The sequence below is a fragment of the Cottoperca gobio genome, chromosome 24 (assembly GCF_900634415.1).
Source record: "Cottoperca gobio chromosome 24, fCotGob3.1, whole genome shotgun sequence".
Taxonomy (NCBI): domain Eukaryota; kingdom Metazoa; phylum Chordata; class Actinopteri; order Perciformes; family Bovichtidae; genus Cottoperca; species Cottoperca gobio.
The window spans coordinates 11958178-11980485 of NC_041378.1; the positions used below are offsets into that span (position 1 = coordinate 11958178).

A 22308-nucleotide genomic window follows, 5' to 3' on the forward strand; every position below is an offset into this window, starting at 1 on the left:
ATCCACATATATGACACTAGTTGGAGATGACAGTTGTGAGATAGGTGTTTGTTGGAATATCTCTTAGTAAGTGTGTTATGCCAAAGAATTATGCTTCTCATGTAAGACTGCAGCTAACAATTACTTTCATTATCAAATAATCTCTCAAAACATAGCTACTGATTGATTTACTGTTAGTAGAATAATTGTTTTAGCTCTTTTACTTTAACAGTTGAGAAACAAAGTGCTTCATGATTGACACATTACACAGGCGATGTAATCTGCATCAAAATCTAATCAGTTCGCACCAAATGTAATTGAAATATGTTGAGCTGTTTTGGGGATTTTCTGCCAGCTATCAGATCATCAAAACGGGACTTAATACATTATAATTATTCAGTTCCATCATAAAGCTTGCATACACAGTCACTAAATTGTGCTGATTTGACTTTTCAACACTTCTTTGAGAGGTCTTGATTTTACGCCACCTCTCTTTTATTGTTAAACACTCCTCCGAATTTAAACATTTTGCTTTGAAGCAGTATTATTATTAGTATTAATAGTACATGTGTCGTGTTTTTCTTTGTTAATTACAAGCAAGCAGCACCGCTCCTTTCATAGCATTGTTTGGTTTGTACTTAACCTTTTGTCACACTCTTATCATCGTGTATTTTGCCCTTCTGATAACCCCCTCAGTGACACAGCTGGCTTGGAATAAGCTAATAAAACGTGGCTCAGCCTCTGGTTGGCGAGCACATGAGCTGTTCACCTGCATTAACAGTATGTAGCAACAGAACAGAAATGACCTTGAAGAGACGGGAAACATTCTTTTCTTTTTGGCTGTCGAGGATAGCGCAACTGTGGTATCACAAAATACATTTTGTTACAAATTCAGCTACAGACGAGAGAGCGCGATGCACAAAGAAAGGGGAGTGCTGGTGAAGACAGCAGAGACCACATCATGTGAGGAAGAGGGGGAGTGAGATGAGAAGAGAAAAGGGAGGAGGGAGCAGAGTGAGGGGAAAAGATGCCTGCAGCACTGCTAAATTCATTCTTTTTTTCTCCCATTCGTTCAACTCTGATGAGTTTTCTGCTTTCATTCTGGTGCCTATCTGCGTTAATTATTTCTCGGTACATTACCATAGTCTCCTGTTCTAAGAAATGTAAAAACACTGACATATTCCCGAGGTCTCAGGTCACTGAGCAGCAAAAGCCAAACATAAATACTGACTGACCACAAGTCAGGTCCTGACACACAGGAGGGCAAGCACAGCTGGGTTTGTATAATGTACTAAGGTTTTGTTGTGCAAAGACAAATGGAAACAGCTCAGTGTCTGTTTTAAAGGTCCGATCGATAAGAGACTTCTTTAATGCTTTCGTCTCCCCACGATTTGATTGTGCCAAGGTCTGGCTGGATCACAGCCAGTGTCTTGCCCCGGACACTGTTAATGTTTCACAATGAGGCCAGACACAGCCAGCGCTCCTTAAACACATATCCACGACATAATAAAGCTACAGTCGGTAGCATTTATGTATTGAAGTAATATAAATAAGACAATTTTGTGTCAAAGACGAGGCGTGGACACAGGGGCGACGCTAAGAGCGAGAGGCATGTGAGTCCTTGTGTTGCTTTGATTTTCCACACTATATTACATTTAGTCACAGTGGGGCTGTGTTTAGAGCCAAGTCATGCCTTGTTATGCTTTTGTAAGTTTGCTAACAGACTGTGATGCTTTGTGCCATGACACCGAGCCAGAGGAGCAAAAGATGTCAAAGCACAGTGTGTATTTCAGCCTGTTGTTTTATTCACACTTGAAATGCCGGGCTGTTTGTTTGATCTACGGTCGAGCCGAGTTCACAGGCGACACACCTGCACAGCTTTAATGTCCGCATCCATTATCACACCTCTGAGCCAATTGTTAAGTTAAGAGATCCTGAGCCATGTTTTTTTTATTTATTATTATTATTATTCTTAAATTGAAAGAAGCCATTTTAGCAGCATGGCTTTAGGGATGGTTATGTTTGTTGATATGTCCACCACTTTGGTCCAGAAATATGTCAACATCTATTAGATGGGTTGCTTAACAACTTGGACAGACATTCGTGTTGGTTATGACCAAATTCTTGCAAAACTGATGACATTAGCGCTTTGACATCTCAGCTAAAGATTCCGTCTGTCTTTGTCCAAGCAGCTCTCGAACATTGTTCTAAATTAGTCTGCACCGAGTTGGAAAGAGAGACTGAATAGGTAACAAAAATAAAAAAGAAGTAACCACCAAAACTAACCATGCTAACCGTGTTATCTGGCCGATCGTGAAGGAAGGAATCCTCATTCACTGGCAATGGAGTCTGTCTCCAAGTTTAACATGTTTTCCTCTGTTTAAAAAACTCAGCATATACTAAAAATTGACGATTGGTACGCTGGTGGAGATGAACAGACTTGCACACTGCTGGGCACCAACACCCTGAATCCCATTGTTCTGGCACGAAGGAGAAGATTGTCAGGAATGTAATTATTAAAAATAAATAAATTCAGGCTCATTAGGCCACATTTTAGGGAATGTTGTAGAAGGATGAGTCGATTACAGAGCTGCAGAATTTTACTCCTTGACTTGTAGGTCTATCAGCTACTCTCAGGTTTATCGATGTGACTTTCCAACTCTCGGAAAATGTTTAATTAACTGGATTTGTCTCCATTAACTGTACTTCAAAGCACGACAATATCCTGATGTTGTCAGCATTTAGTTGCATTTGTGCTTGCATTTAAGCAACCCATGAGCTTATACCAAAGTAGTCTACCTGGTGTTCAGTGACGTACACGTCTATTTTCTATTAATCTCTATGAGGTTGGTTTCTTTGGTAATGCAGTGTTTATTCATAAACAGATTTTCCTTAGTAAGCCTGTAACCTGAATATGAGCTATCTAGAATACAGTGTGAATATAAATGTGTTGAACTGGGCTGCAGTCCGTATCTTGTATCTGAGAGAGTCTCTGTTATTTCCTCAGGAAACTGTTCCACCATCAGTACTCTTTACCCAAACCTAACCCCCACCCCCAGCTCCACAGCCTCCACATACCCACACTGTCTTCGCCTTTTACTTCTTTTCCAAGGTCTGTTCTTCCTCATTCCTCCTCAACCTTCCCTCTCTGTCCTCAAATGCACCGTGTCCCTTACTTTATTCTGCGTCGAACCTCCACTAAGGAGGTCTCCCCCCCCCCCCCCCCCCCCCCCTTTCTACCATCACATACTACTGTGTACTGTAGTCTTCCTTCTCCCTTTTCTCCAGCTTCTCCTCCTCTTCATCTGCCCGTTTCTCTCTCTCTCTCTTTATCCTCATCCTCTAACCAGATATGCTGCATTTATTTTCTGGCTAAGCCGCTGCTTGAGTTTTCAGGAAATCAGTTCATTTAGAGTATGAGGAAATGAGTCATAGCGGCAGATTATTAGGATGGGTGTAAACATCATCAGTTAGTTTCCAGAGAATTTGATTCAGGTCTTAAATGGGATTATTATGGGTCCTTTTGATACTGCATGTAAATGTGAAGTGCTCTTGTATGGGTCGCATCAACAGAAGAGCTAGCTCAGCTGGAACTGAACTTTATAAAGTGCTCCCTCCATCATGGAAAGTATAAAGTATTGAAAGCGGCTGGATAAAAATGTTGGCAGACTTCAGCAGAATGTCAGCTCTGATCCAACCAGGAAGTGGACTCTATTAGTTATCTGGAGGAGGAACAAGATAAATAAGTGTGTAAGGGAGTTTGGAAGTAATAGTGTTAAAAGGTTTTTCCATAGCACAACATAAATCACAGTTGAGCAGTGCCCAGGAGAAGAGAGCAGAGCTAAGTAAAGCAGAGCAGAGCGGTGATGCGAGGAATTCAATAAAAACAAAGCAGACACACAGTAGTTGTCACTTGACGTTGTACAGACTCGCAGTTCGTACATCCATAATCCCAAACACAGCAACTGTACCAACAACCTTTCAACCTTTTTGCCCGTCTAAGTGACTACAAAACCTAGAAACATCAGAGACAAAGTGGAAGGAGAAAATAACAAGTTTAAAGTCATGCTAGCAGCACTCATGCCTTGAGCTAAATGCTAATATCAGCATGCTAACATGCTCACAATGACAATGCTAACCTTTGGACATAGGGGACTTTTCATTTGATAAATTATAATGTAATAGAATTAGGGCTGCAACTGATGATTATTAACTAAATGATAAATTAACTTGATGTTTCAATACTATTTAAAATATAAACAAGACTAAGAGTATACAGCCATGCTAGCAGCTCTTAAGGCAGCAGTTCTTTGAGCTAAATGCTAAGGTCAGCAAACTAACATGGCCTCTTTTAGCAGGTATAATGTTTACCATGTATACAATCAATTTACTTAGTTTAGCATGCTAACATGAGCTAATTAGCACTTACAGCTAAAACTAATTGGCTTTGAAAGTGGCAGTGACTGACTAATGTAATGCATAGGCTACTGATGCATGTATGCATACTGATGTTGCACCTTTTAAATCTCTTTTTGACATTCGTTGAAACTGTTTACATTTGTTCCACAGTGTTCTTGCTTTTCCTTTTCTTATGTCAAATATACAGCCTTAGCTTTTAGAGGTGGGAAAGATATCAGCCTGTGGGCATAAAAAGTGATATGTGAAAACAGAACTTGAGACACGCCAGTCAATAAATATGGGAAAGATGAGCCTGAAAGAGAGGCAGCAGGTCGGAGAAGAAAGAGACAAAAAGGTTGAGCGAGAAGTGAAACCAGATGTGCGGGAAGAGCACGCTAAAAGACAAGCGATAGGAAAAAAAAAAAAACTGTTTTAAGTCAGTACAACCGCATATTTTGTTAAATGTTGAAGTGACTGTCTGGTTTTTATCCCGTCACCATGACAACACTGCTTGCAAAAGGAAGTAAAGAAAGTGGTTTAAGTAAAGAGGCAGAGAAGAGATTGGTGCTGGAGCCACAGAGGTGGAGGGACTATGAAAGATGAAGTGCAAGGATAAAATCTTTGAGAAATTGTGTGAGAAAAGTACAACCATGTGCCTGTTAGCCCTGTCACTGTGGAATCAGTATCTGCAGAGAGAAGTGTGTGTGTGTGTGTGTGTGTGTGTGTGTGTGTGTGTGTGTGTGTGTGTGTGTACACCTGTTACAGAGGGCAGCTTTATTGCCGTCATAAAGGCCTTCATTTTGTCCAGAACAAGATTGAACAGGCAGATTACAAAACTCATTCTCATAACCACACACTCCTTTAAAAAGATATAGACCTTTGACAAGCACACGGAAGTCTGTTGCTGTAGAGTCATGACGAGCTGTTCTCTGGGTATTCGTAACGAAAGCACGATCTGAATAAGAGAGAGGAGACAAAAGGATTCAGTCCTCGTACGTCATTAATCTTCCCTCCTTTAAAATCTGTTTATTTCTAGCACCTGACAGTGCACAAAGGTTTTATGAACTTATGTTTTCAATATACAGACTTGTCTAATAAATTATGTTCTCATGCCGTTGTCGCCTCGCACCCAGCCCCAAAAAACTGCACACTTGTTCCCTATTTATACACTGCGGTTTTGCTGCTCTTGGCAGTAGGACAGTCACTCCCAATATTTCTTCAGAATATTTGTGCATCCATTTTAGTCCTCATGTAGCCCAGGGGTCCAAATCTAATCTTTGAAAAAAAATCAGTACTGTCGAGTACTAAAAAGTGTCTCTCTTGTGTGTTCAGACAAAGAGGCTTTTATAAAGCTGTACTGATCCACGAGACAGCAAATATCTCTTTTTTTTGTATGTCTTTATTCAATATTTGATGTTTGTGTTTGTGTTGCAGATTTGAACCCACTCCACGTCAAACGCTCAAGTATGTGTCCTTCCTCAAAACATGTGTCTACGTTCATTTAAACTTAATCTGCATCTTATTACAGGCTGAAATTGCCCGTAATCGCTCAGATTATCAAACAATCAAATGTTGTGATTACTTTCAAGCAACCGTGATCATATTGATTGCAAGAGATAATCATTGAAATGATCAGCACGTTTAATCACAGGAATATTATGATCCCATATCCCATCGCATCTGGTTTGTTGCTCAACAGCATTTTATAAACTGCACGGGTAAAAAAAAAAAAAAACAATCACGTTTCTGATCGATAAAATTATGTCTGCCAGCATTCACTGTCAGACGATGTCATATTTCTCATCTATAATCATTTCACTTGCATCATCAGTATAGATTCAGTTACCTAAATGATCCAATCGAAAGTGTTCTTGTCCGGTTTAAGGGCGTAGGACAGGAAGTGATAAAGGAGACTGTCCATTAACTGTGCTGCCTGCGTTTATGGCCTTGTGATAGCAAGAGTCCCCCCCGCTGTAGCTTCCTACAACAAGGACGTCTCTAAGGGGACAGATGCAAGGACAGAGATCAATACAGTATGACATCATCTCTTACTTTAATAAGAAATAATATCCATTAGCTTGTGTCTACAGTCCTAAACATTTTGAATGCAACAGCGATAGTTGCTGATATTTGCCTTTCACATCTTTTAGTATGTACATACAAAGATTTTATTGCAGACATTCCTCCGTTTATGCTCAATTATAAATTATGCAATCAGGCTTGTGGCCTTTTAACAGCCGTTGGACTTCAGCATGTGCACATACTGCTGTGCTCTCATCCTTATGTGAGTTCCCATTGAACTCAGACACTTTAGTTTGTGGTATGGACAAATCTACAACAACCTCACAAAGTCTGGTACGGTTTTAAAAAATAAATCCTGCGTTCAATACAGAGTGTTTATTTTTTTTAATGTAGTTTACAGTATCTCGTCAGTATTCACAGAGACTCTGCACAGCACAATTTACCCAGCATACATCTTGATGAGTGTTTTAAATATTTCCTACAGTTTAACCTTCAAATTTCCGCTCCCTGATAAACAGATCAAAATCGACTTCTCTAGATGAAAGACAATTGTTTTATGTGATCACCAACTGATTACATTTGTAGGTTACATCAACCAGGAGCCAATCATAAATAATGAGCTGCATACATTCTGCACAACAAATGCTGAGAGGCAGATCCCAACCCCCCCAGCATTGAAGAGAGCTTTGTGGCTATACAAGGAATAACGGTACAAAACTCATACTGCCATGTATCTTGATTGCCTAATCTTGATAAGGAGAAACATGCGTCATCATCGGGGTTGGATCGGCCAGAACACATCTGGAGGTGGTCAGGCTTACATGGTGATTGAATCTCAGCCAGGTGTAGCTATAATCTGTACAGCCTGACCACATTCTCAAGAAAGAAATCCTCACTCCGCCTCTTCCTGCTAGTTGATGGTGCCCGGCAAAAGCTATGAGTAGTATCAGTAGCTAGCAAGTCTTCCCTCGCAAAAATGTGCATTCATTGCTTCCCTTGATCTTGGAGGGACGCGCCATGTTCATTCAAATCCACAGGCCCCTCTGAGATCATTTGCATATTGACATCCAATTACAGAATAAAGATAACATGATTGCTTATTAATACCAGGTGTAAATGAAAAAGCCGTGGATTGGATGTCACTATCCAGATAATGTATCCAGATACATGTTAATACCAGGTGCAAATAATTTACATGGTCCGATAGTGCCGGAAGCGGCAAATAAAAATGGCCAAAATCCCACATACTAGTGTCTACGGTTTACTAAAAAAGGCAGCTTTACGGTCAAATCAGTGTGCTACAGCCCTGAGGGCAAAACTCCCTCTTCAAACATCAGTCAGAGGTGTGAGTCATTTAAACTGACGGGCAGGCTGCAGGCAAACTAATACAGCATCTCAGTACAACAGCAGCAGGGCTTCTCCGAACAGCACAGCTCAATAAACCATGAGGGAGATGTACTTGACTGCAACAGAAAGCCATGATAGGTTCAAATCAATTCAGCAGAGAAATAAAGTGAAGCTGATGGGAGCACATAGTGACCATAACTGGATGCGTGACGATATATATGCCGGCTGCTGTGACGAAGCCTGGTTTCTGTTTGGCATGCTGCTAGAAGTTTGGATGGCTGAGTGATTCTCTATTACTCTCTTTCTGAATGGCTCAGTGCAGGCTGTCAGTCTGCCTGTACATGAATTATTGAATTATTGACTTTCTGCCTTTCTTTTTTTTTCCTCTAACTGGCTTTATGTCTGTCTGACCCCTCTTCTATCTCACTGCCAGTTTGTCTGTAGCAAAAGAAAAAACAATTGTATGTTAAAGAGCTTTCAATCATTCCAGGAGTTACATTAAATTCAATATGCATGAATAGAAGAGCTAGGAGCTTTTTACGGTTTTCACTTTGAACATACTGGGATAAGAATCAGCCCCCTGGTATCATATGATAAGACACCCAAACACCACGAGGGGGGGGATTTGAAATGGATTACTGATCCATTGAAGATGCAGTCAGAATTGCTTTTTGCAGCAAGTGTCAGCACATGATGGTTGAGGTATAAATCTGAATTAATGTCAGCAGTGTCTGCAAACAATATAATACTGCAAAGATTTATCGTTCCAGAAATCTTTTAAAACAATATGTGACCAAAATAAATATCTTTTATTAAAAATAAAAATGACTTTGTTCAGTACTTGGGTAGAATATTACAAATCGACTGTTTCCAGAGCACTTTTCCAGGGTCATATTACTTAAGTTACTTAAAAGCTGCACTAAATTCATATTTTTTTATAGTACCAATGGAGAATATTGCAGGTTTTTGCTCGTGTTTGGTGGATCGCAACTTTACTCTTTTGGTTCAATCTCATCCGCGTCGTTTTGAGGAGAAAAGCTCTGTTAAGCCGGCTGTACGCTACCTGCCAGCATCAAACTGCAGACAGACCAAGTTGGCGTCTAGCGGGTGAAAATAGCGTAACATTTAGCAGCTAAAGAGCCAAATATTTCCCCCAGGAGTTGGTGGAGACCAAAAACATATAAATAGATAAAAGAGAGCGAAAGTTGGAATTCCATATATTAAGTGGTAAGAGTGGGAGTCACCCCACAATACGATATTATTATAACATATTGTGATTTATAACCTTTTTTTCAATTGCAAATTATCTAGTTTGACTCCATCTTTGTTTTGACCAACTTCCTGCCAATCTCACTGACTACCCGTGACCTCATCAGAGCTCAGAATTGGCGTCCGTGTCGTTACAATTATGCCACCCATAATTATTCACACATATTGCGATACCGTGCTGTATCGATCTTCTTTCCCCCTCCCCTGTAAGTTGGCCAGAAACACGACTCCAAATAAATGATAATATGTTCTTGTGAATGATTATGAAACTGTTCTATTGTGCTTGTTCTACCCAGGTGGGCGTCGCCGGTCTGAGCCCGACGAGGCAGAGCTACTGAGGGTGAGCAGGCGATTGGTCGAGGATGCTGTCAATCGTGCCTTGCAACAGTACAAACAAGAAACACTTCAAAATGGGGGTGGGCCGAACGCCACGGCACTGCAGCCCCCTGGAAACACTGAGGAAACTGCAACAAAGACGGACACTACAGCTAACTCCAACACAGACAACAGGAAGTGACATCATCGGACTGAGGTACAGAGACTGAGAATCCGGCGGCCTGGAAAACATCAGCCAGGCCTGGCTATCCAGGAGTAGAGTCAGTAAGCCCTGGGCACAAAGCCTGAACCAGCCAACCAGTCAGCCCAGTCTGCTGACGTGCTAACCCAGCGAGCCAACCACAACGGCTAGCCAGTCATGCTAGCTACCTGCCCAACTGTCCTAGCTTGACATAGTGCTAGTTAAATAGATAATGTAGCTTGAGTTCAGTGCTAAGTGACCATCCAAACAGGCCAGACAAGCTAAGCCTGTTAGTTAGCTCTCAACATCTAACAGCAAGGGCATCGCCCCTCAATCCTCACTCCGCTGTGGGTCTGAAAACATACGTGAAGCACTCCTCTAGAGACACATGCAGGGTTCACTTTGATCCGCCACTCACAAAACTGCCCGTTTAGAATAAGATACATCATGTTTTGTAGACACCTGCACTTAAAATGGGACTCAATAACCTCAATTTTCCAAAGAAAACTCCACTTTTCTTGAAAAATGAGCACCATCGTCAACAGATTTCACATCTGCTCATCTGTGTGGCCGGAGGGGAGGTGTAAAAAAAGAGCTGGTTTGACTGCGTTGCGACTGGATTCTTCACACTTCAGTGTGAGACGTTGGACTCCATCTGTGCAAGTTTTTGTTGTATTTTTGCGGTGAGTCTCGGTTCAAAGCACTTTCAATTCAATTTCAGGAAAGTTTAAACTTCCAGCATTGTCTGTCTGCACACACCACACTGCATCTTTGTCTTTATTCTAAGTTGTTTATAGAAAGTGATCTGGCCACAGCTATGCTTTAAGTCTTATATATTACTGTTGTAGTGTGATCTGCCAGGGTAGGACTGAGACAATCATTCATTTAAGATCAGTTATAAGCTCTAAACCAAGTGTATCCCTCTATCTCATTAATTTGCCTCCACTAATAGCAGTTACTTTACAAAGAATACAGCGGAGATACTTAATCGTGTATTCTAAAGATAAAATAACACTCCAACGATACACTACAAGTTGCCAAGAAAGCATTTCTACTCCATTAATGAGCTGTGTGCTTGTCTCAATGTAAACTATGTGACAGGCTATTACTACTACTACTACGCACAGGCATTGATTAAAACTCCACTTCCTGCCTGATCATATATAAATGTCATTATTGTTTGTTTTTTGTTCACATGCTATATTGTCAGTTTTGTTTTGTGAAATTAATTTAAAGCAGCAGCAAAATGCACAAATGATTTTATTATGTTTTAAACAGTTTGGTGTTAAAGTCTATAACAGACTGCAGCCTGGCTGTTTGAGGCTCAGTGTTTATGCTGATCTGAGGAGAATTTATTCTGTAGTACTGTAAACGCGAGAGCATTAATAGCCGAGCAAGTTATTCAGTGATGCTGACGTCGGGGAAGTTAACTCGGACAATCGCTGCTGTCAGCTGAAAACCCTCCGGCTCTTGATTTCAGTGTCTTCCATCCATTTAATTTTTGTTGAACTTGAAAATGAAATTGGCCTTTACGCGCTCTGCATTTGACCCCATAACTCATGAAAAGTGAAACACATTTCACAGTGGTTTGAAATTAAGGGGGATTTTGTGATTTAAAACATAATGTTTTAACTTGGCTTCCTGGAGAGGTTTTCGACTGACAGCAAGATGATGATTATACAGCTATGAGTGATTCTTTTGCTCTCTGATATCAAATGTTATTTTATGCTTTCTAACTATTATTTATAATGCTTTGCTGTCCTTGTTTGAGAAATGAATACTATGTGAAACGATGTTTAATTTTTAAATGACAAAAAAAGCATTCTGTTTGCATTCAAAGGTGAAAAAGCACAAAATGAAGATTTTGTTTTTTAATTGTCTTTCGTTTGACTTTTTAAAGAGCAGGTTAATATAAACATGCTGTTAAATCAACTCACCTCTTATGTCACTGAAATAATCTGCTTTTTCTGTAAGTGCTTAAGTTGACGATGCATAGCTAACATTTGAAGCCAACGTGGGGAGATGATGATGGCTCATTTTGCTGTGAGGTTAAAGTCAACGTTAACCTGCGGCTAAACAGTTGGATTATTGAGGTAAATGAATCGTCCACCATGAAACGCAATTCATTTCTATTATAAGATCAATACAAATCTGGGAAACTGAGTGAGTTTGCAAGCTCAGACTTTCAGCCTTGTAAAGTTAATTTCCCTCGAACAGGTGTGAGCTGGAAAATGTGCTCTTATCCCTGCGATATCCGCACAAAGTCCTGCCACTGTGGGCTCATTGAAACATCAATAACAAAGGTGAATTTTGTCTTAAGGTGGACTTTGAAAGTTTTTTCGTTTGTATCTTTTATTGTCACCGGATCCTTAATCTCCTTAAAAGCCCCTTTAATACACAAGTTGGTGTGTGTGTGTGTGTGTGTGTGTGTGTGTGTGTGTGTGTGTGTGTGTGTGTGTGTGTGTGTGTGTGTGTGTGTGTGTGTGTGTGTGTGTGTGTGTGTGTGTGTGTGTGTGTGTGTGTGTGTGTGTGTGTGTGACTGTTTGATCAGTGGTTCCCCAGAGAAATCCTTGTCTCTATCAATCATGACGACTCAGCTGTGTGCGTGTGAACGTCTGTACAAATTTGTCTTCTCTGTTTGTCGTTCCATTTGTCCGTGTGTACATCTGACCGCGTGGGTGTGTTGGTTGTACCGTGTTGTATATCTTGTTCTGCCATATTTGAACAATAAAACAGGATATGAGATTCAAAACCAATATCCCTCTCTCCGTCTCCTGATTTCAGCCTGGGTGTGTTGGTTCACGGTGGTTACAGATTGTGTATGTGTGTAGTAAACCTACAGTATGTTTACATCAAGGCAGAGATCATTTTAAGGCTTACAAGTCTTCAGCATCATAGGGCTTTGTACAAAGTGTTATTTGTTGATTTTTGTGGAAGCTTTTGTTTTCTAAATGTCCTATTCATTTTGGGGAAAATAGCAGGTGGTAAATTCACCTGGCAGTATTTAAAAAACTAAACATTGTCCCTCAAAAATGAGCTTTTTTTTATGAGCAAATGTTTCAAAGTGGATCCTAATTTTAACATAACGTTCAGTTCTTTAATGTCAGGGAAAGTGCTCGTTCCGCATATCCTGTTTTTACATTTCATTGAGCTGATGCTTTTGTTCAAAGCGACTTACAATAAGTGCAAACCTTGCATGTACATTAGCTTCAAATAGATGAATTAATTTTAAGCGCAGTGCAATAGTTCAAAATAAGCCAAACAAATGTAAGTTCTACATACAGAAATAAGAAACTTTATTATTATTATTAACCAACGTGCAGTCGACACAGGTGGGTTTTCAGTCTGCGCCGGAAGATATCAATGGGGAGGTCGTTCCATCATTTTGGAGCCAGGATAGCAAACAGGTGGGTTTTGTTTGAGGGGTATCTGGGTCCCACTCGCAGTGAAGGAGTAGCCAGCCGATTGGCGAAGTGAACGCGCTGGGGTGTATGGTTTAACCGTGGCCTGGATGTAGGAAGGGGCTGATCCATTCACAGCACAGTAGGCCAGCATTAGAGTCTTGAAGCAGATTTGAGCCACCACTGGCAGCCAGTGAAGGGAGCGCAGCAGCGGTGTAGTGTGGGAGAACTTGGGTAGATTGAAGACCAGTCGGGCTGCTGCATTCTGGATGAGCTGTAGAGGTCGGATGGCACATTAAGGCTGTCCAGTGAGGAGGGAGTTGCTGTAGTAAAGGCGTGAGATGAGAAGAGCCTGGACCAGAACCAGTTTTCTTACAAATAAAGAGCATCCAGTCTGTTTGAAGGTACTATTATGTAACAATGTACTTGTGATAATAGCTTTGTAGTATCAATGTGTGAATGGATTGTAACGTAACTTAAAAACTGAGACCTTTCCCACCGAAATGTGGACTGATTTATATGTAGGACAGTTTTGCTGGGAAAATCCAAAGGATGTGACGTTTATTCGCGCTCCCGAGTGCCTTGCCTCTCTTCTGCTCCGCTACAGCACCAACAGTATGTAGCTGTAGTCTTGGGTGGATAACGTCAGCTAAAGACTCCCAGGGCTGACTTTTTTTATGGCATTCCTAACTTTGACTATTTGTTATTTTGTTCTATACTGTACTATGATATTTGTAATTACTTTTTTATGGTATAATTCTATGCTATGAATTTGTTAGGACATACTATATTATGACGTTTTTAATTAGATTTTATTCATGGCATACTATAAAAACATGTATGACATTATTTTATGGCATAATAGTGTTAAATCTTTACAATATTTAAAATATATTTTTTTAAGGTATACTATAGTAAGACATTTCTATGACATACTGTGACTATACTATAACTTTTTGTTATTTTTAAGGATTTTATTATAGTATGCTTTGATGTTTTTGATGTTTTTATGACTTTTTTATGAAAATATATTTTTGGCACAATACTATCACATATTTATAATGATTTTACTCCTTTGACGTTTTTATTTTATTTTTTAGGGGATTTAATGGCATATTTTAATATGAACATTTTGATTATATTTGTGGCATACTATGCTTTTTTCACATTTTTATGATATACTATACTATGATTTCTTTGATAGTGTACTATGCCTTTTTTAAATGACAAACTAAATTTCGACATTTCTTATGATTTTTTAATGGCATATGATATTTGTACTAATTTGTAATGATATACTATACTATGACGCTTTATGCCTTTTTTTTGTGAAAGCATCAAATGCTGAGGAGGTAAATTAAGGATCGTGGTGCAGTGTCGTCTGTAGGTAATGTCATGAGTCCTCGTGGACAGTGAGTGAGGAATGAATGAACTCTGGTTTGTTTTTTATCCATTAGCTGTGTCACATCTAAAAATGTAATCCATAAAACAGACAACAAACAAGATGACAGACATGATGCAGAGTTTCAGGCGAGACATTTGAGAAACAATAATGACCGTCCTGTTCCTTCTGCTGACATTTAGGAGGTCTAAAGCTAAAGGCCTCATACCTGTTGCACCAGCAGTACTGGTCAGTAAAACACGGAGCACAGACTTGTAAGTAAACGGCGCAGTGTTGCTGTTTTTGTATCTTTCCTTGAGCTTTCTGTCCTGTGTCAGTCAGTGTGAACCGTGTGAAACGGGGTTCATCAGGGTGTTACCATCGTGAAACCCGCCAGCTCTTTAGTTTCACAGCTTCCCTCATAATGTGAGAATCTGTTGAATCACGTAGTAATGCTGCATGACTGATTCAGTCATCACCTGATCTGTGTGTGAGAAAATGCGGTGATGGGTGCAGATTCAGAGTGATTCATGTCATGTAGAACTAATAGTTTATCAACTGTGACTGTCAAAGGCCTCGTGATGTAACCAGAGACTGGGCAGATCGTGGTCAGAGAGAGAAAATGTTGTAATCAGCTGTCCTATATAATTGAAATGATCCGAGGATAGATAGCTTCGTCATGATCCTCTTTGGAATTTGCTCTCTGAGTCACATCTCTCGGTTAATGTCGACGTCACATCGTAGAGCTGGCAGATTTCAACCATAAAGATTACGTCAGACTTTATATTACAGACGACACCCTGGGAACTCAAATAGCAGGATTATCTTCATGTGCGCAGAACATTAAGATTCCCTGCTGATCACCTTTGCGAAGGAGGTTTTGCTGTTAAATCTAAAAAAAACTTTAATGAAATTTAGAGGCCTGAAGAAACACCAGTAGATGAGTTTAATCTTATCAATAGGAGACATTAGAAATATGTTTTTAAATGGAAATCATTAATGTGACTGACCATGATAGGACCGCATATGTTTATTCTTGTTCAGAGCGAAAGCACTGAATTGGAAAGTGTTTATTAAAGCAGATTGTTTCAGGCGTTTACTGTCCTTTTAAACCTCACATGTTTTATCATAAGAACTTGCTCTGATTTACTGGACAGTTTGAACAGCAGCAGGCAGAGCATGTCAGAGCATTAGTGTGTGAACACCATGGAAGAATAAGGAAGTCAGAGTGCAATCAAAGGAGCACGCCACTGATTTTACACATGAAGGTCAGTTTACTATTCAGCCTGTGAAAACTGCTGCATGATGCCATCTGGAAGGAGCTATTTAAAGTCTGAGAAGATAACCTTCATAACGTCATCAGGGTTGTCTCAATTTACCAAGCAGGAAGACACTATTGAGTTGCATTATGGGAAGTTTATGATCTAGGGTTTTATCTAACCTTTTATTTCTATTTTATAGTTATCGTACCACTTTTATAGTTATTTATTTGTATTTCCTGTAAACAATGATGATAGCCCAGCTTGAAATAAAAAAGAAGCACTGATCCCAATGTGGCTAGATGTCAAAATTCAATTAACAAATGTGACTATTTTAAACTTTTTGGCATTTTTAGAATGAAAACCATAAAAAAAACTGAAAAACTAGACAGTCACCAAACTTGTTCAGCGTCCACATACAACCTTCAGCCTCTGATGTGTTGTGTTGTGCAGTGTGTGTGCATGTCGGTGTGTGTTTGTGCATGCGCTCTCTGAAGCCCACAGGGTTGTTCTCTGCTTTTTCTCTTCTTCTTTTTTCCTCTTTACCCTCTTCTCTCTTTCTATTTTAGTTTTAGTTCCATCTGGCACCATCTGCCAAGAATGTGTGTGTGTGTGTGCGTGTGTGTGTGTGTGTGTGTGTGTGTGTGTGTGTGTGTGTGTGTGTGTGTGTGTGTGTGTGTCATTACCTGACGGATCTCACTTTTTTCGCCAATCACACACACACACACACACACATTGTTATAACAATAAAAAATAAAAATCATCTCACTGAGGCTGGGAGCTGGCAAATGTTCACATTAATAAAAGGGCGGGGGGGGGGGGAGCCATGCTCTGTGTTGAAGAGTCTTGGCTGCAAGGTGACTCAAACGTGATTGGAATAACAAGCTACTCCCCCCCGCTCACCCACATACAGATACACAGAAACCATTACGAAGAATTATGCTCGTTCTGTCATTCACCAAGGAAGTACAAGTTGCAGCTCTCTCCTTTAACACCAGCAGGTTATAGTTTAAACTGGAGTGTGTGTTTAGCTCCCCAGCTTATAGGCCTAATACACTGAGTGATACTGGAAGTTTTACTGAAGGTGATTTATCCGACTAATGTTTGTTTCTCACTTGAGGAATGTTATAAAATGTGTATTTTAACAGTGAAGACGAACAGAGTATAACGTAGGCTACATAACCAACAGTGGAATGTGTTAAAGCACAACTTTGAAGTCCTTTGGGTGTACTTTGGTTGAGTTTTTCGATTTTATGCTACTTTTATACTTCAGAGGCAAATATTGCACATTAAAGTTACAGTGTCGACGTTATGTCAAAGATGTCTATGTATTGTGCTGCAGAGATATCTACTGAAATGAGCATTTAACTGACCGGCCCCGGCCCGTCATGTCTTGTAATACCACTTGTTCCTCTAGAGGCGATAGTGAGAAACTGTAGCGCCAGTCTGCCCTCAGTACGGAGAATGAAGAAGTGCAGCTGCACCGAGGGTTTGTCAGTAATACAGCCATGGTCTGTTGTTTGTTTTTTTGGATTAAATTCAAAAGTGGCAGAAACAAGAAAACGACCCGCACCCTCGCCTCGTCATCACCGCTGCCAGGAGGCTAGTAGAACGGTCGGCAGCCCCGGGAGACGGACGGAGCTACAGATAGTTTCTGCCACTTTGGATTTATTCTAATAAACAAACTAACAAAACATAATGTTACAAGGACCATACAGCCCCCGGTTAGTGCCTCAGTTCACACACAGATGGGTAAAGTAAACTGTAGGCCTACGCCACACGTTAAGTTTAAAAGAGAGCAGTGATATAACCTCTCAGAATTTCAGCCCTTTGGAGGAATCGTGCATATTCTTGCCTTGCTAGTGGATTGTACAGCCCAGTAAAGGTGAAATGCTGCCTCCTATTTCTTTGGAGCAGGTGGCTCGGTAATGTTTTACAGATTAACTTGTCATTTGTTTAACCCGTCCACAAAGAGAAATGTAAATTACAACAGTTTGTTAACCAGCTGCTGGCTCTAGCTTTAAGTACATTGAGCTGATACCATAATACTTCCGTACTATAAATTAGGTGTTGGAACAATTACCCTCACAGCCTGTCACCTCCCTGCACAACGTTTTGAAATATGGGCTGTGTTTGACAGACTGTAATAACACTCTCCACCATTACTATGTTCTGTTAATTTGCTGTGATAAACACCTGCTTTCAGCTGGATCTGCTTACATAAGCGCTGATTCATGTTTTAAATAATGTATCTGGGTAGTAAGCATGGGTATCAAGAGCTGTAATGGCCAGGCTTTCTGAGTCCCCTGAAACTACTTGATTGTATATGTTGTTGAACTGTAACATGACCCCCCCGGATAATGTAGCGGCGACCAGCGTTTCAATCAGCACTGCAATTTAAATTCAGGTTTTAGTGATGATGCAGTGCAGCTACTGCTGGATGGAAATTCAATTCTTTAAAACAAGCACTGCTTGTTAAAACCTGCAGTACATTTATTTATGCACTTTGACCCACTAATGTGCTTTTTTATGCTTAATTTATTGTGTGTATAATGGACTGCTGATGAGAATAATGTGTTTGTGTAAATTTGCGAAAATGAGCTGATTACAAGAAGGCTGCTTTTGAAGCAGGGTTGTGTGAGTTTACAGAGGACGCGAGGATGCTCACAGCGACGGCTGTAAAACACTGAAGGAGGAGGTTTTGACTGTTTTTTATATCCGTCTGAGGAAAGAGTTTGCGAGGCTTTTCTAAGACGGGGTGGGTGTTTTTGTGCGTGCCAAGAAATGTGTAAGGGTTATTGTTTTTCTGTAGATGAATTCATTTGGATTTGTGTGTACAGGTTCTGTATACATGCACATGACACTTGCAGTTGTAAACAGTAGATTTCTTTTATTTGCTTACTCAGCAGATGTTCAGCCCACAGTCATGTCCTTATTAAAAACATTTTGTCAGATTACACAACTATATAGTCCGTAAGCGTTTCATTGTATCGACCCCCTTTATTTGATGCTATTTATAGCCTGCACTATTTCAATAACAGCAATTCAAGGTATTTGCATTTTATAATTGTCTTTATATCTAGTAACGCACAGGATTTAAATGACATTGCATGAATGAACTCAACGTATGCTGAAGACAAATCCATTCACATATTTCACATAATGTGGAAGACAAATTCATTATGACACCAACTGCAACGTCCCCCGTTTCATATGTGTCTCTCCTCGTTTCCTGTCATCTCTCTACTGTCGCTGTTAAACAAAAGCATGATTAAAATGATTTTTAAGCATTTCTGACAGGAGTGTTTACTTCCCTCAGTGTTCAATACACAATACAGTCATTTCGAACGTAACTCTGGGACCTGTTTATCAAACACTATGTTAACAGGCGGCTCCGACTCAAATCTGAAGGTTTCTAAATTAAAATTGAGTAATTGTTTTAATGTACTTATGGAGCTGCTGTAGTTACATCAAAAGAATTCTCAACACAAACTATGGCCTTTTTCTAATTAATTAGTTTTCTCAGTGAAGCTTAGATTGGATAATTAATGTCCATGTAAACAGAGAGAGAAAACCAGACTCCACGCAGTTTCTTATTGATCCGCAAGAACAGAATAATGAACCATAATGAAGGTTTTGTTTTAGCCCATTAACGACAAATCGAGTTTACTTAAGATCACTCTATTGAATGTTTATGTTCAGGGCAGCCTTGGTTTCAGTTTGTGGCAGGACAACATCAAGATGAACTTGCAGATATAATCCATTAAAGTGAACATATAACTGCTTTTATTTTACATTAATACAGGAAACAGTTTGTTGGCATGTTCAGGTGCTTATCTTGAAATCATCTCTGCAGCCACAGCAACAAATCCTGATAAAATATCCCTGACTAAACATTTAAAAGGATGCATGTTCACTGTGGTGTGACTACTGCGTGTGTGTGTGTGTGTGTGTGTGTGTGTGTGTGTGTGTGTGTGTTGAGCTGTAAATGTGCAGTGTGACGATAAAGGCCCGTCATTGTGTCAGTTCAGCTCCTTTTGTTCTTGAATCTCTATTCTACTGTATTCACCCTTCAGATCCCTAATTGGAAACCGCATCAGTTCACTGATAACTAAACAAAGTGATTCTGTGTGTAATGGGTTTAAAGTTTTTTTTGGAAAACAGCAGCACTAATCAGCTGGAGACTCACTGCTGGCAATCAGCACACAGAGCAGTTTCAACTGGAGCTCAGCTGCAAAGAGCATTTGCATGGAAATAGTAGATTTCTGTCGCTACGCTGCTTTGAATATTTAGTGTTTGCAGTCAAAAACAGTGAAATTGAATCTGTAATAGTAGCGCTAAGAGATTTAAAACCTTAAGGCCCTGTCACACATATCCGTATGACAGAAACGTATGCCGGCGTATATGAAAATGTGTCCAAGAGTCCAAATACGTCCAACTTTTCATCGGATCTGAAAAGTGAACATACAGATCCACATGTCTAACCTATTGATAGCGCATCACTTCCTAATACAAAATGTATCAGACGAATACCCAACGAATGCATAACGTATACAAAAATATGGCGTATAATATCGGCAACACGCTGGTGTACATTGATATAAGGTAAGGTATAAGTAGTATTCATTAAGAGCTCACTGTGTTACGCTGGGGTGCGTTGATATAAGGTAAGGTATAAGTAGTATTCGTTAAGAGCTCACTGTGTTACGCTGGGGTGCGTTGTTGAACGCTGATGTTTTGAGCATGTTCAAAATTACCGGACGTACCCGACGTGTGCTTCATAAGATATGCAGACGTTACGTGACGTTAGACATACGTGAATACGGAATACGTATGTGAATATTTATCTACGTAAATATAGTACGTAAATACCTACGTGACTACGTTAGAGGAACGTTAGATATAGGCTACGTCGGCTGACGGTGAATCCTACAGCCAGTTTATTGATAACGAGTGGATAACCTATTCCTTCCCTATGTTAAGATGATGCCTGACGACAGAGTAACTTATTAAACGTGTTTCTACAGTACAGCTAGCGTTCAGCATTCTAGCCGTTCTCCAGCATCAGCATGACGTGAACCAGATGGCACTTTTCCAGCTCCGTTGGCCAGACGCTCTGATACGTTTTAAATAAGTAAGTGATACGCTATCAATGTTTGACATACAATAATATAATAATTCGTTATGTATACGTTATGTGTACGTCAGCTACAACACCGCTGGGGAAAAGTTGAACGTATTTGGACAAATTTTGAGCTACTTTTCATATACGGAACTGTGTGATAGGGCCGTATGTCTGGCGTGTTCGGCGTGTCGTCTTACACTTAGCCTTAATTTATATCAACCTATTGCCGATATTTCGTATGCACCGGCATACGTTTCTGTCATACAGATATGTGTGACAGGGCCTTTAGGAAGTGTTCTGTAGTAAAAACATTTAAGGCTGTGAAAATATTGTGGGTTTTTTTCCTGAAATTGCGAATTTCTGATTGTTGCGTATTCAATCATGGATGTTTAATCTGATACAGGATCTGTAACAACGTTTTTAAGGGCTTTCATTTAACAAACTAAATAATATAAGGCTGTCATTCTGTAATCAAATCTATTCCGTTCATTAAGTTTTCAATTACTTTCAATCATCATCATTGCTTCATTATCTTTTTTTTAATATGTACTGAGTACTGTCTGTGAACACACTTAACATTTTCACATTTCACTATAGATTCTTGGGATTTGTACGGTTAGCCTGATCTACGATGTATAGATGCATTTATTATCGACACATTAATTCAGATTATTCTCTCTATAAGCACAATTTCTATATATTTATATAATTTGAGTGCAGTGAATCCACTTTAACAACCTGATGCTGCTCGCTTTGTCCTTGTCCATCTGTCCGTGTCCATAGTAATCCTAATTACTGTGCGGTTAACGACAATTATGTCAGTAATAGCTTCCTCTCTTGCATCATTACACTCCATACACACACACACACACACACACACACACACACACACACACCCACACACACGCACTGCTTGATTTTCAAGATCAAATCTTGACCTGATTTCTGCTGTGATTCGAGTGCATCTCCAACATGGAGCAGGTGTTGTTTCAATTGTGTGTCAGGAAGGACGACGACGAGCAAAGGCCAACACCTTCTTCTGTCACTTTGGTCTATCACTTCTCTCCACTTCCCCTTCTCACCTGCTCTCCTCTCATCCCTCTCCCATCTGCTTCCTCTGTCTCTCTGCTCCTTGTCAAAGAAATAACATCACCAGGTGAGATTCAGAATGAGGGGGTTAGGAGATCATCACACTCTCACACACACTGATATACTTCAAGTCAGAGAGGCAGGCAAACACCTGGGACACACTCAGTCTGGACCGGACCGCACAACGTTGCCATCCAAAGAGCCAAAAAAAACATATTTCTTAGTCGTATCTTTCAATCCTGCAAGTTTGTCTTGATGTAAATCCACCTACTTTAACAGTATGAGAGATTACTGTGTGGCAAAGAAGATGAGCGTCTCTTTACGTGTATTTTGCTTGTGAGTGGGAAGAAATAATCTTTTCCTGGAAGAAAAAGGAGCTCATTCAGCTCACCAAACATTTTCTCCAATTGTGAATGTAGTTTAGTTTTTAATTTGTTTTTGTCCATGTGCACGGATACACAAAATGGACAAATACAAAAACAAATTGCAAAATGCCGTGATAGCAGAATATTGCGAAGGAA

The 22308-nt window shown here is 40.0% G+C and overlaps 1 protein-coding gene across 4 annotated transcripts in view; it reads left to right on the plus strand.

The window, feature by feature from the left end:
- The window catches only part of akap7 (A-kinase anchoring protein 7), a 41432-nt gene extending 29433 nt beyond the window's left edge, over positions 1 to 11999 (plus strand). For 2 of the 4 annotated variants that reach the window (XM_029425377.1, XM_029425375.1), the window contains 2 exons: positions 5812 to 5841; positions 9312 to 11999. In XM_029425377.1, the coding sequence (XP_029281237.1) occupies positions 5812 to 5841; positions 9312 to 9532 (251 nt within the window). In that variant the 3' untranslated portion in view covers positions 9533 to 11999. Of the gene's footprint in view, positions 1 to 5811; positions 5842 to 9057; positions 9228 to 9311 lie in introns of those variants that run through there. The other 2 variants (XM_029425378.1, XM_029425376.1) reach the window with 2 other exon arrangements.
- Positions 12000 to 22308: the final 10309 nt, after the last annotated feature.